Source organism: Danio rerio, chromosome 13 (assembly GCF_052040795.2).
Source record: "Danio rerio strain M-AB ecotype USA chromosome 13, GRCz13ab, whole genome shotgun sequence".
NCBI classification, from domain to species: domain Eukaryota; kingdom Metazoa; phylum Chordata; class Actinopteri; order Cypriniformes; family Danionidae; genus Danio; species Danio rerio.
This window is the reverse complement of record NC_141033.1, coordinates 54,715,801-54,731,112: the sequence shown is the minus strand read 5'-3', so window position 1 is coordinate 54,731,112 and position 15,312 is coordinate 54,715,801. Positions and strand designations below refer to the sequence as shown.

Sequence of the window (15,312 nt, the reverse complement as noted above, 5' to 3'; positions counted from 1 at the left end):
CAGGGGGGCTAATAATTCTGACTTCAACTGTGTGTGTGTGTGTGTGTGTGTGTGTGTGTGTGTGTGTGTGTGTGTGTGTATATATATATATATATATATATATATATATATATATATATATATATATATTTAAGCAGTAATAACAAATTCAGCTTTATAAATGCTGAAAGCCGCACAGAGAGGGTAAGAGAGTTTAAAAACAGAGCTGAAAGAGGATTTAGAGCATGTAAAATAAGCTTAATCTCAAGAATGACATCATGAATATTCATTAAACAGACAGTTTTAATCACAATTAATTCAAACCCAATCAGAAAACCTAAAAAACACCAAACTAACGTTTCATATGAAGAAATAAGAGCAGGCGCAGGGAAGAATGATCCTCAGACAGCGATTAATGTGTAAAATATGGACAGATGTGGAGACTGAAATACCATTAAAATACACTGATATATAAAACACACCACACAGCGGAGTGATGGGTCTAATTGGTAAATGCAAGACTTTTTTAATGAACAGGCTAAAATAAATAACTCCTATTTATCATGTTTAGTATAATATAATTAGCTATTAATAAAAGTGTAAAGTTTGGTGTGTTGGTGTGTGTGTGTGTGTGTGTGTGTGTGTGTGTGTGTGTGTGTGTTTGTGTGTGTGAGATCGGTATATGGCTATTAATAAAAGTGTAAAGTTTGGTGTGTTGGTGTGTGTGTGTGTGTGTGATTGGGATATGGCTATTAATAAAAGTGTAAAGTTTGGTGTGTGTGTGTGTGTGATCGGGATATGGCTATTAATAAAAGAGTAAAGTTTGGTGTGTGTGTGTGTGTGTGTGATCGGGATATGGCTATTAATAAAAGTGTAACGTTTGGTGTGTGTGTGTGTGTGTGTGTGTGTGTGTGTGTGTGATCGGGATATGGCTATTAATAAAAGTGTAAAGTTTGGTGTGTGTGTGTGTGTGTGTGTGTGTGTGTGTGTGTGTGTGTGTGATCGGGATATGGCTATTAATAAAAGTGTAAAGTTTGGTGTGTTGGTGTGTGTGTGTGTGTGTGCGTGTGTGTGATCGGGATATGGCTATTAATAAAAGTGTAACGTTTGGTGTGTGTGTGTGTGTTCGGGATATAGCTATTAATAAAAGTGTAACGTTTGGTGTGTGTGTGTGTGATCGGGATATGGCTATTAATAAAAGTGTAAAGTTTGGTGTGTGTGCGTGTGTGTGTGTGTGTGTGTGTGTGTGTGTGATCGGGATATGGCTATTAATAAAAGTGTAAAGTTTGGTGTGTGTGCGTGTGTGTGTGTGTGTGTGTGTGTGTGATCGGGATATGGCTATTAATAAAAGTGTAAAGTTCCTTCATTTGGTTTAATGTGTGCAGATTGTGAGACAGTAAACTCTGCTGCAGTGTGTGTAGACTGTGCGTCAGTAAGTGTGTAGATTGGGCGACAGTACCACACAGATTGAGCGTGGCCATCTTTGCAGGAGGGAAACAGGAGGAAAAGCTCTTGATGCTGCAGTAGATGAAGGCGCTGCAGGACTCCAGCATCTGCTCCAGCTCTGAAACACTGACAGAACACACACACACACACACACTTCACACTGCAGGCCTTCAGGTACCTGTAAACATGAGCTGTGGTCAGGTGTGTGTGTCTCCAGACCTGCGTGTGTGCCGGCCACCCATCATTCCCTCCCACTGAGCTGTAAATTGCGGTGTGTGTGTGATGATCTTCCTCATGATCTGTGCTGGACTCGAGTTCTCTGAATAAACCAACAGATCGAGTGTTACTTAATATTACACTCATTTAACACAGAGTGCAGTGGAGAGACCCACACACATGATTGTGAAGCGCTTTTGGTGTATTGTTATATACAATAAATGCGCTATATAAAATACACATTACATTACAATCTGCTCTGAGATTTGAGTACTGCAAAAAATGCCTTTCTTACTCAGAGTTTTTCTAGTCAAAACATCTAAAAACTCTTAAATCAAGAAGCATTTGCTGGACAAGTGATAAATATAGTGTTTAAAGTCGAAATGAAGAGAGTTTTCCCTTAAAACAAAATAAATAGCAAAAAAAAAGCAAAATAATCTGGCTATTGGTTTAAAATAAGAGTATTTTACCTGCTCCATTGACAGACAATCTGTTTAATTTATTGCTGAATTCAAATGTTTTTTTTTTTTTTTTGATGATCAGGAAACAATACTAGTGTTAAAGACGGCATTTAAAATGAATAGGAAAAACATTGACTTAAAGCTTTTCAAATATCTTTGCTGGCACGTTTGATCAGTGAAATGTGTCCTCCATGATTAGAAGTATTGATTTCTTTGGTTCAGAAATATGCCAACATGAAGTCTTTTGCGCAGATTTACTCCACTCACCGCTCTGCTTTCCATCATCTTCCTCCTGATCGTCAACCACATCTTGAAGTAGTCTGAGTTAAGAGCAAATATCTCCACAGAATGCATTAACACAACATGTTAAAACGTATAATCTAATATCTAAATAGTAGGTATATGGCTTAAATAAAACCAAATTAACAGGTCCATTTCTTAACCTAGGAATGGCCTCAAGTATAATTTGGTTGGTTTTGACCATATTTGTGCGGCTCATGAATATTAATGAGGTGTGCTTTCTTGCTCATGTCAGTTCTGATTTTAATTAATTGTGAGAAGATAATAGTAATGGGCGATAAAGATCTCCACACCAACAGAACAGATCAGCTCAGCCAAAAAGAGTTTACAATATCTGCAAAAACATACAATATTCTCAACCCAGGCTCATTCTGAAAGCGTAGTCCCGTGGATCTTTCTGGAGACCGCGAAATACGGGAGGTATGTATTTTTGCAGATTTTGTCTCTGCATGAACAATTTAGAAAAGCAACAATTTAGAAAAGCCGTCTAGAAAAAGAAAAGCCCTTGACTGATTATTTACCACGTTTTCGGATTTCACCGCGTTCTCACCCTGTTGTTCACTCATTCAATTTATTCTTTTGAATTCTGTTTTTGTCTTACCTGATTTCTTGAACCGATCTTCCCCGAACTCGAACCCGGTCGCCGTGGTCAACTCCTCTCTGCATCTGAAGTCTGCCGACGTACACGATGAGCTGACTGGACAAACTGGAAAGCCCTCCACACGGAGGTTAGCGGTCAGCCAGTAAGCGCGAAGGGGAACAGCGTCATACTGCCCAGTAGCCAGGGCCGGCGCGTCCATAGAGACGACCTAGGCGACCGCCTAGGGCGGCAGAATAGAGAGGGCGGCATCCGAGCACCTCCCGCACCACCCGCGACCGCTGTTATACCCGCGCCTAGGGCGGCATCCGAACACCTCCCGTACCACCCGCGACCGCAGTTATACCCGCGCCTAGGGCGGCAGAATAGGGTTCTTCACTTTGATAACCGGTCATTTTCGTTTTCACTTTCGGTTTGAGGGCAGCGTGATCGTCCTTTGCCTAGAGCGGCAGTTCAGCTTGCTCCGGCCCTGCCAGTAGCGTTCGCTTAAAAAAATGAAATGCAGCCATACGTACCTCCCGGGACGTATTTCACGGTCTCCAGAAACGTCCCCGGGACTACGTTTTCAGAATGAGCCTTTGTTGAATATTGTGCATCTCAACTTTACAGACATGGACAAAATTATTGGTATTTAAGAAAGAAAAACTAGATATCACTGAAATAACTTGAAACTGAAGTATTAACCCTCTGGGGTCGAAGACTGCGTATATGCGTTTTGACTTGTGGTGTCGTCAAACTGCTGAAATGAACTTAAATTACCCTTTCAGTTTCGATCGTACAGATAAGATCAATACATCAATCGAATCTGTTATGAAAACAAACAGTGTAGGCATTCTGTCTTTTCTCTCTCCGTGAACTGCTTTTAGAAACGCGTCAGTAAAATGCGCTAAAACTCCGTGAATACAAAACACACACAGATGAGAGATGTATTTCTAGAAAGCTTAAAGTGTCTACTTTTTTAAACGCAGCTATGCATGTTGAAAACAAACATAGCTTGATAAAGTTATCAGTATGAAACCAACGCTAGGTCTAGTTTCTCAGTCTGATCTCATTAGATTTAATGCGACCACGCCCACGAGGCATTGATATTACAAGCTTATGCATTAGACGCGTGCAGCCTGTGGTCAGAAAAACTCACTAAAATTAAAGGAAACTCTGCAAATAGTCAAAAAAAATGATGATTTATGACATCTATGTAAAGCTTGATGGCTATTTTTGCATTAACTGATTCAAGTCGAAAACAAATGATCTCTTTTTATGTAACCCGTATAAAAGTAAGGACTGGTACAGATTCTCCTATATCGCCTCATTACATTTTTAAATTTATGAAAATAAACTAAACAAAATCCAAAATTTCTTTCGAATTGTGGTTTAATTTGAGGATTAAAAAAAGGAAACTAGACCTGGACAAAATCCAAGAGTAGAAACATTTTTTTTTCTTCTGTATTTAACAAGCTCCAACTAAAAAGAAAAAAAATCCTTTCAAGTATTTGATTTATATATATATATATATATATATATATATATATATATATATATATATATATATATATATATATATATATATATTTATATATATATATATATATATATATAAAAATATAAATATAAATATACATTTTATATACATTTTATATACATTTTATAATTTAATATATTCTATTAATATATTGTCACCATTAAATAAATGTACTCTGACCTTAAGGTTGTATTTTGGTCATCCCGCCCACCCCTAGAGTCAGTGTTTTGCTTTGATTGGCCTGTTTTACTCCAGCATTTACATGAGAATGAGTAAACAATGGTGTTTGGGGTTCACGGTACACTGTAAAAAACATCCCTACATTTGCAGTGTTGCATATTTCGTGACTCATGTTTTCATATATTACTTTCCCAGATTATTTCTGTTTTTGAATAAGATTATGGGATCTTGATCTTTCTTCTAATGACCTCGAAAAGTTGGAAAAAGAGAATTTGATTAATATTTTTAATAGTTTAAAGTATTATATTATGTGAGTTGATTGGTTTTGACCATATTTAGAAGGGTCATGAATATTAATGAGCTGTGCTTTCATGCTCATGTCTACAGAAACCTTGTAATAAACTGCATTTATTTTCTGTTATTTCACAAACTTATTCCTCTAGATCACAGGTGTCAAACTCAGTTCCTGGAGGGCCGCAGCTCTGCATAGTTTAGTTCCAACCCTTATTAAACACACCTGATCAAACTAATTGAGTCCTTCAGGCTTGTTTGAAACCTACAGGTAAGTGTGTTGGAGCAGGGTTGGAACTAAACTGTGCAGGGCTTCGGCCCTCCAGGAATTGAGTTTGACACGCCTGCTCTAGATATTATTTATTACACATTATATTAGTATTACAAATGACTAAAATGTCAATTAAAGTCACTTTGTTAAACTGTAGAGTTGAATTTTCAACATCAAAAGAGGACAGAGCAGAGATCAACGTCCCACAATGCAATTCACAACCACAAATAAACCCAAAACACTAGTGAATTACTGAATGCAGAAATTGTTCATTATCAGATGCTTTTTGACAGTGTATGGGCATTTCCATGTACATATTAATCTCTTACGGATCATTCACATCAAGCACAATGACTATAAAAACAACGATAAAGAACAGAGTGGTTAAAATCATTCTGAATGAAAAACAACAGCAGATCACGGCTATAATGAAAAAGATGAGGAGTAATGATATCAGGATCACTTGCAGAATGTTGTTCTGTGCTAGATTCACTGTTGGATTAGATTAATAGCTTTGATTGGACAGATTACACGAGCCAGATTCACTGGTCAGAAACACTCGCAGCACACCTGCTGGTTACTTTGGGGAATCACCAATGAAAAGCACATTAATTGAAAATGATACTAAACGGATTTTCATCATTTATATATGCATCATTATATTTATAAGAACAGTTATCATCAAGGTGTGAATGGGATTTATTATTTAGCTATGCCTAAGTGTGTCCAGATTCTCATTATATGGGACCTTTAAACATGTTCAGTCAGACTTTAAAGACGTCTAATAGAATAAAGAGCAGCAGGAGTCATCAGAAACACTGCGCTGACATTCACACACACACACACACACACACACACACACACACACACACACGCACACATCACAGCGCTGATAAATGAAGGATACATCTGAATCCGTGTGTATCCAGCAGGACTGCATTTGGGGGAGGGATACGACTGACCGGCCCCTATACACACACACATACACGCAGAAACACAAACGCACACGCAGACACACACATGCGTACAAACACACAGATAGAGAACAAACACACAAAGGCATTAACACACACACGCACACACACAAATGCAAAACACACAAACAAACACACACAGGCACATACACACACACATACGCACACAGTAATACACACACAGAGAAACACACACAATCATGCAGAAAAACACAGACAGAGACAGAAACACACACACACACACACACACACACACACAGACAAACATGAAAGGTCACTTTACTTTGGGTCAACACAGAAAGCGCATCCGCAGGGAAAACACATCCTATAATTGTCCGTTTGAAATGCAGGAATGACAGAAGTGTGTGTGTGTGTGTGTGTGTGTGTGTGTGTGTGTGTGTGTATCAGCAGTGGCCAGATCATCAGAAAACACACCGCTTTGATGCTGCGGCTCTGATCGCTTCTCCCCTTGACCACTCGCACACCTTTGGCCTCCTTTTTATGCTCACTTTCAACTGCGGGATGGAGAAAACACAACTTATTATGAGAGGAAATGAGACACACACACACACACACACGCACGCAAACACACACACACACGCACGCAAACACACACAAACACGCAAAGGCCAGCGACATTTAATATCCACCCGTCTGACAGTCGTCTGTACTTCAATAATGCGGAGCTAATGCACACAAACACACAAACACACACACACACACCTTGATCTCAGACACTTTATCATCATTTCAGTTTGACCCTAAACACAATTATGGAAATACACCGACAGCAAACTTCATTTCCCAAGGCAAAACATTCATTCATTCACTTATTTTCCTTCAGCTTAGTGTCTTATTTATCAAGGGGTCGCCACAGCGGAATGAACAGCCAACTATTCCAGCACATGTTTTACACAGTGGATGCCCTTCCAGCTGTTAAACACCCCCTATAGCGCATGTGTTTGGACTGTGGGGGAAACCGGAGCACCCGGAGGAAACCCACACCAACACGAGGAGAACATGCAAACTCCACTCAGAAACACCAACTGACCCAGCTGAGACTCAAACCAGCAACCTTCTTGCTGTGAAGCCACTGTGCTAACCACTGAGCCACCGTGCCGCCCATAGATTTATTATGTAACTATATTGATCACATTTAATATACATAATAATGTTAACGCTTTATTAGTTTTTGTCTTGTTTCTGAACATTCTTAACTCAGGAAGCATTTTCTAAATCAGCACTAAATGTAGTCTTGTTTTCAGAAATAATGAGTCAAAATGACGTGAGTTTTTCCTTTAAACAAGCAAAATAATCCGCCAGTGGGGTAAGAAAAATAATCTTATGTCAAAAGGGAAAATAGATTACTTCACTTCCCCCATTGTCAGATTGTTTTGCTTGTTTTACGGAAAAACTCACTTCATTTGACTCATTTCTGAAAACAAGACTATATGTTGGCTTGTCTGGAAAATGCATCTTGATTTAAGAGTTTTTAGATATTTGGACTAGAAACAAAACAAAAACTGAGTGAGAACAGCATTTTTTGTAATGCAGCATTTTCTACACTGTGCAAAGTTTGATGCAAATATACGGTAGATACATTTAAATATAAATACAGGAGGTTATTAAAAGCTTTAGAAGGATTTTTCACTGTTAGTTCATATTCAAAAAGACTATATCAGACTATATCAAACTATATCAGCTTTTTACTTTTATGAGCAACAGATCTCGTATTTTTGATAGTAAGTACAGCTATTTGATATTCAAATCAATGAATAAGACGAGGAAAAAAGAAGTGTAACACAACACACTAATGTAAAATTTAGCTGTAAGTGTGTTCTGTGAGCAAAGAAATGAGAAGAAAATGGCTCAAATATACATTGTCCTTGTGCCAGTTATAAAAATGAACAAAATATAAACTTTGCAGGGGGAATATGATTAGTACAATGCTGGATTTCCTCAATGCACTCAGTAATTTAGTCAATGTCTCATGCAAAATCCGGTGTATAAATAACAAATAGCTTCTTTAGTAAGTGCTGCCTGGCTCTGTGTCTCTCTGACATAATGCTAAATTATGAGTGTTGAAATTATGCTAATGGTCTTTTGATCCGCATGAGTGAGTGTGTGTGTGTGTGTGTGTGTGAGTGTGTGTGTGTGTGCGCTGATATTATACACTGAAAAATGACCGCAGATGGAACAAGCTACAGTACAGTATATTTGCATATGGCATTTTAGTGCTGAGGTGCGAAGAAGAGGGAAAATTACTGTTCACTGGAAAAAAGATGAATGTGAAAGGTTGAAGTGAACATTCCCATTTAGCATTGTTCTGCATATATGATAACTCGTTTATTGAAGGTCAGAAACTTTAAATGTAATGTTTTTATTTTTAACTTCATAATGGTGGAGCGGCCAGCATGTGTCAGCACATTTCATTTTATTTAAAATTTGTAATTTTTAAATTAGTATTTGATTTGATTTTCCTCTTAACCACTAGAGGGCACACCATTCGCCACATCATTTTCTCTAGAAGGCATCAAATCATGTCATTATTGTTGAATTAGTGAATTTCTTATTAAATTTTATAGAAATATGATGAAAATTCTAGAAACTGTGTTTTAGACATGCCATGGCATCTGGTGTGAGGTTAGCATCTGGAGCTAAAGCACACAATGCTGGAAAATGTCAACTCTGTTACTGTCAACTTTACCACTGCTAACTCTGTAATCTTCAACTCTATTATCTGTTAAAGTTATCTTGGTTAAAATCAACTCTACTAAAGTCAACTCTGTTACTGTCAACTCCAGTACAGCCGACTTTGTTACTGCTACTCTGTTACTGTCAACTCTACTATTGTCAACTCTGTTACTGTCAAGTGTCAACATTGCTGTCTGTAAAAGTCAACTCTGTTATGGACAACTCTGTTACCGTCAACTTAGTTACCATCAACTTTGTAATGGTCAACTCTTTTACCTTCAACTCTTTCACTGTCAACTCAGATACTGTCAACTTTGTTACGGTCAACTCTATTATCTTTAACTCCATTACCCTCAACTCCTGTACCTTCAACTTTGTTACGTTTAAGTCCGTTACCATCAACTCTGTTACCATCAACTTTGTTACGGTCAACTGTGTTAAAGTCGACTCTGTTAGAATCAACTTCAGTATGGTCAACTCTTTTAAAGTTAATTCTGTTAAAGTCACCTCTGTTATCGTTAACTCTGTTACTGTCAACTTTGCTATCGTCAACTCAGTTACAGTCAACACTAATAAAGTTAACGCTACTGAAGTCAACTCTGTTACCGTCAACTGTTTTCTGTTCAAGTTAACTATTTTAAAGTCAACTCCATTATTGTCAACTGTTACCATCAACTCTGTTATCGTCAACTCTGTTACTGTCAACACTGTTACCATCAAGCCTGTTACCATCAACTCTACTATCGTCAACTTTACTACCGTCAACTCTCTTACCTTTAAACTATGCAACCCTCAACTCTGTTATTTGTTCAAGTCAACTATTTTAAAGTCAACATTGTTATTGTCAACTCTGTTAAAGTCAACTGTTACCATCAACTGTGTTGCCATCAACTCCATTTCAGTCAACTTTGTTACGGTTAACTCTCTAACTTTTAACACTGTTACCATGAACTCTACTAAGGTCAACTCTGTTTTTTGTCAACACTGTTACCGTCAACTCTACTATGGTCACCTCTGTTACTGTCAACTCTGCTAAAGTCAACTCTACTAAGGTCAACTCTGTAAGCATCAACTCTGTTACTGTCACCTCTGCTGAAGTCAACTCTGTTACTGTCAACTCTACTAAAGTCAACTCTACTAAGGTCAACTCTGTAAGCATCAACTCTGTTACTGTCACCTCAGCTGAAGTCAACTATGTTACTATCAACTCTGTTACTGTCAACTCTACTAAAGTCAACTCTACTAAGGTCAACTCTGTTACCATCAACTCTGTTACTGTCAACTCTACTAAAGTCAACTCTACTAAGGTCAACTCTGTTACCATCAACTCTGTTACTGTCACCTCTGCTGAAGTCAACTCTGTGACTGTCTCCTCTGCTGAAGTCAACTCTGTTACCATCAACTCTGTTACTGTCACCTCTGCTGAAGTCAACTCTGTTACTATCAACTCTACTATGGTCAACTCTGTTACCATCAACTCTGTTACTGTCAACTCTGCTGAAGTCAACTCTGTTACTATCAACTCTACTATGGTCAACTCTGTTACTGTCACCTCTGCTGAAGTCAACTCTGTTACCATCAACTCTACTATGGTCAACTCTGTTACTGTCACCTCTGCTGAAGTCAACTCTGTTACCATCAACTCTACTATGGTCAACTCTGCAAAGGTCAACTCTGTTAATTTCAACTCTACTAAAGTCACCTCTGTTATCGTCAACTGATACTGTCAACTCTATTATGATGAGCCCTGTTACTGTCAACTCTGTTACTGACACCTCTGTTAACATCAACTCTACTAAAGTCAACTCTGCTACCATCAACTCTACTATGGTCAATTCTGTTAATTTCAACTCTACTAAAGTCACCTCTGTTACCGTCAACTGTTACTGTCAACTCTACAATGATGAGCTCTGTTACTGTCAACACTGTTACTGTCAACTCTACTAAATCAACTCTGTTACCGTCAACTCTTTTAGGATCAACTCTACTATTGTCAACTTTGTTAGTATCAACTCTACTCAATTCAAGTCAATTCTACTATTGTTGACACTGTTACTGTCAACACTGTTACCGTCAACTCTACTAAGGTCAACTCTGTTACTGTCAACTTTTTTTTACATAATACATAAAAAACAATCAGAAACAATCAAATTTTTTCTATCACATGTAAGCATGTTGCATCATCATACATTAACAATAGTGTTAGTTTACTGTCAATTATTCATTAGTTGTATATCATTCAAATTCAAGGAAAATGATTGTAAAATGCCTCAAGTGAACCCTCAATTCTGCAACGAGTCTTATAATTATACAGAAATTACATACACAAATTTAATAAAGCTGTTTGTAGTATGATGCTCTTGAATTGTTAAAGCCACAGATAATACAATAAATCATGGCCTAATACTCTGGCACAGAACTGCTTAAATGTTTCAGTACTGTAACAGTAAGAATAAAGTGCATATTAAGCCCCAGACACTGGTGTGACCTTGCCTAAAGACACCAGCGCTGGACTGGAGTCACTGGGGATCAGTCCACTTCTCTGTGACTGACCCACATCTGAAGACCCACTTACACATGGCCTGATTATTCAGTGTTTGGGCTCGTTTTCAGCCTTGTTTCTATTTTGAACATTTGATATCAGTCCTAAATGTTCAGAGTGCATTTTTTTTTTTAGTTTCTCCAATGATGAATGTGTCCAATGTGAACCATTTTTAGGCCCAAATTAACCTCTTAACCCCTTCACTGTTGCTCCTACCTTTTGAACATAGACATGAAAATCACGTTCAACTTTAATGACTGCTAATTGCAATGTTTTGGTGAATAGATTTGAGAAAATTGCTTACCCCTGTATGTTTATGAAAATAATAAAACAATCATTGTAGATTTTTTGTTATATTACATAGAATAAATTTTTCACAAGCCAGTTTTAGCCTAAAATAGACCAAATCAAAGCTAAATATCTGAACAAATCAAACTCCAAATTAGAAGTTGATGTCTCAAAAAATTAGCTTTCAGTGAGATTTTTACTGCAGTACCAGACATGACCAACAGACATTCAGTTTCCATTGGTGATCTTATACAGGTGCCCCCATGTTTTGATGAATATGAACCATATTGTTTCAAACTTTTGATAATCTTTGTTAAGCAGACTAAAAATTCTAAAGTAATCTGGAAAATTTGTTGCTATTTAAAATGAATTTAGGCTTTAAAAAACATCAAAAATCAGTTTTACATGTGGATTGCTTTAGCAAAGTAATGCTTTGAGTATCCAAATGAATCAAGAACTGTTGCTCTGTGATGCCAATCAGAAATCAGTAACCACACATGGAAAGTAGAACACTAAAGCTTTCAGATGATATATAGTTTGTTTTAATTGCTTTATGTTAGACCACAATATAAAATTAGCTTTTAATTACTTTTTAATTAACTATTATTTAATTTTATTACTCTTAATACGTAACAAAAAACAAAATACAGCAGTAAAATATGTGTCCAGGAGTCTTAAACCTTTCAATGATATATAGCTTATCATTATTAGATTAGGATTTATTTATTTATAATTAGTAGTAGTAGTAGTAATAATAATAATAATGATAATAATAACAATAATATAATGTGTAAAACATATGCTGGATAAGTTGGCGGTTCATTCCGCTGTGGCGACCCTTAATTAATAAAGTGACTAAGGCGAAAAGAAAATGAATAAATGACAATAATATTATTATTAATAATAACAATAATAATTAGGACTTAGTAAAAAGGGGTATTCCAATACTGTAATTACAAAAATTATTGCATACAGAATAATAGAGTCATCTGTCATCTTCTAGTATCAAACAAAACTGTGTCTGTCCATTTTTTTCAAGGTGGTATATACAAACATAGCCAGAAAACACACAGTCATATTCATTACTTTCAGCAGCCTGTCTGTAATTTCAGAGGGTTCTTTGTCAATTGAAAATGAGAGTTTGCATTTTTTACCACTGTATGGAGATATGGCGAGACTTCAAAGTTGGGTAGGTGGAAATTTACAAAAAAAATTGCATTACACCACCTTTGCCTTAGAATAAAATAACTCTGGCAGAGATGATGAGACAAACTGGAAAACAAACAATTTTTTCAAGCACAGTTATACACTTCTGAATGGAGGAAAGTGAGCCAAACTAACTCACAAAAATACATCATTTAGTTTGAGACTACACAAGTGCTTTGGATTCATTTTAAGTGTGTCAGGACTTTAAATTTGTACCTGCAAATATACAAAGAAAACACTGCAGATAGTTAAGTCAGTCAATCTTTTTATTTACTTACAACTGAATGCTAATATATTTGCTCTCCAGTGAAATTTGTATTCTTTTTTTACAAATATTTACCAAGTGATGTCTAACGGAGATTTTTGTTTAACTCATTTTTAAACATAATTGTTTTAATAACTCATTTCTAATCACTAATCTATTTTATCTTTGCCATGATGACAGCACACAATATTTGACTAGATATTCTTCAAGACACTAGTAACGTTAGTATACTAGTAAAGTGACATCTAAAGGCTTAACTAGGTTATTTAACCAATTTATGGCAATTAAGTAATTTGTTTTTTAGACAATTGAATAATACCAACATAATCTCACAGCAATTCGTAACTTTTTCATTTATCGGCTAATTCGTATGAATTCGTACGATCTAATTCGTACATTTTAGTACAATTTGCTCATCCCCCAATGACGGTTGGGTTTAGGGGTGGGGTTAGGTGCCACGCCTCCTTTTTAAAATCGTACAATTTCTTACGACTGAACTCGTACGAATTAGCCACTAAACTGCCAAAACATAAAATACTTACGTTTTCTTGTGAGATCAGGCTGATAATACACTACCTGACAGAAGTCTTGTGGCCTATTTAAGTTTTAGGAACAACAAATAATAAGTTGACCTTTAGTTGCTGATTTGGTGTCAGAAGTGTCTCTATGAAAGGTGAAGGCCTCTAGATTTTGCTGATTTGAGCTCAATAAATCTGATCATGTCTTGATGTTGACTGATTTGATGAGGACAGTGCGCTCTGACTCTGCTCAGACTAAAGTGTCATCACTGAACAGAAATAATGTCCAGTATAGAATATAAAGTCCTGCTGCAGTGGAGACAGAATGAATATTGTGTCTGACTCCATCATGAGCTTGGAGGACTGCATCTATTCGTCTCTGACATGACTCACATCACTGATTAATAAAGTCATCTGGAATGAAGAGGAAAGCCTTCAGCAGGATCCCAGAGTTCATCAAGATTCATCTTCAACACCTCCTTCATCTTACCCCAGACATGCTCAATAATGTTGATGTCTGGTGACTGGGCTGGCCAAACCTGGAGCACTCTGCTTTCAGGAGCTTTGATGTGGAGGCTGAAGTATGAGCAGGAGCGCTATCCTGCTGGAGAATTGTCCCTCTCCTGTGATTTGTAATGTAATGGGCAGCACAGATGTCTTGATACCTCAGGCTGTTGATGTTGATCATCCACTCTGCAGATCTCTCGCACGCCCACATACTGAATGACCCCAAACCATGATTTCTCCTTCACCAAACTTGACTGATTTCTGTGAGAATCTTGGTCCATGCTGGTTCCAGTAGGTCTTCTGCAATATTGGTGATGATTGGGATGCAGATCAACAGATGATTCAGCAGAGAAATCCCCCTTCTGCATCTTTTACACATCATCAACTAGAAGTTATTATTTGCTGCTCTTACAACTGAGATCCACCACAAGACTTTTGTCAAGTGTTGCTTAAGGACACACACATACACGCACACACACACATACTCTATACTCCACTTAACTCTATATAAACACCCTAAACTAAGTTTTCTTTCCACTGTTACTGATGATCAACAGTAAAAATGCCAAATTGTCCCTCTTCCCAACAAATAAAAAACACCAACATGGTCATGGCTATGCAATAATAAATGTGATTATAATGAAAGTCAATGGAGTAAAAACAGCCACCACTTTAACCAAAGGGGTGTCCATCTGCCCAGAGTATATTGTGGAAGACTTTTTGGCAAAACATTTGTCAAAATAATGTCAGCAAAATCATCTCGTTTGCTGAAACACACAGGGAAAGCTGTGGCCAAATGACACTTAAAATCAGCCCAGAGTGGATGAAAAGGACCCAGCAGCATGCAGAGACTAATAGTGTCCATATCCTCATCCACATCATTTGCAGAACTGCATCAGCTCTAATAGTGGAGATGTGTTATAAGTGAAGATGAAGTAAATCAAAACTCATCCAGAGGTGTTTCCGGAGGAACGAAGATCAGTTTAGCCAAAAACCTCATGCACAAAACACACACTAACACGACTCCTCTGACAGCAAGCGCTCCGCCAGGATTTAC

The 15,312-nt window shown here is 37.3% G+C and overlaps 2 protein-coding genes across 19 annotated transcripts in view; one reads left to right on the top strand and one right to left on the bottom strand.

Annotated features, from left to right (window-relative positions):
* Positions 1 to 15,312, top strand: part of inpp5a (inositol polyphosphate-5-phosphatase A) — a 639,159-nt gene that overhangs the window by 367,285 nt on the left and 256,562 nt on the right. The gene's annotated exons all lie outside the window — the stretch shown is intronic.
* Positions 1 to 15,312, bottom strand: part of cfap46 (cilia and flagella associated protein 46) — a 199,082-nt gene that overhangs the window by 5,878 nt on the left and 177,892 nt on the right. For all 18 annotated transcript variants that reach the window (XR_015506532.1, XR_015506533.1, XR_015506534.1 and 15 more), the window contains exons 51-55: positions 6,671 to 6,750; positions 6,169 to 6,229; positions 2,370 to 2,411; positions 1,645 to 1,744; positions 1,439 to 1,551 (exon numbers count right to left, since the gene is read on the bottom strand). Coding sequence is in view for 14 of the 18 variants with exons in the window: in XM_087279874.1 (XP_087136000.1) it covers positions 1,439 to 1,551; positions 1,645 to 1,744; positions 2,370 to 2,411; positions 6,169 to 6,229; positions 6,671 to 6,750 (396 nt within the window). In the remaining 4 variants the exon portion in view is untranslated. The remainder of the gene's footprint in view (positions 1 to 1,438; positions 1,552 to 1,644; positions 1,745 to 2,369; positions 2,412 to 6,168; positions 6,230 to 6,670; positions 6,751 to 15,312) is intronic.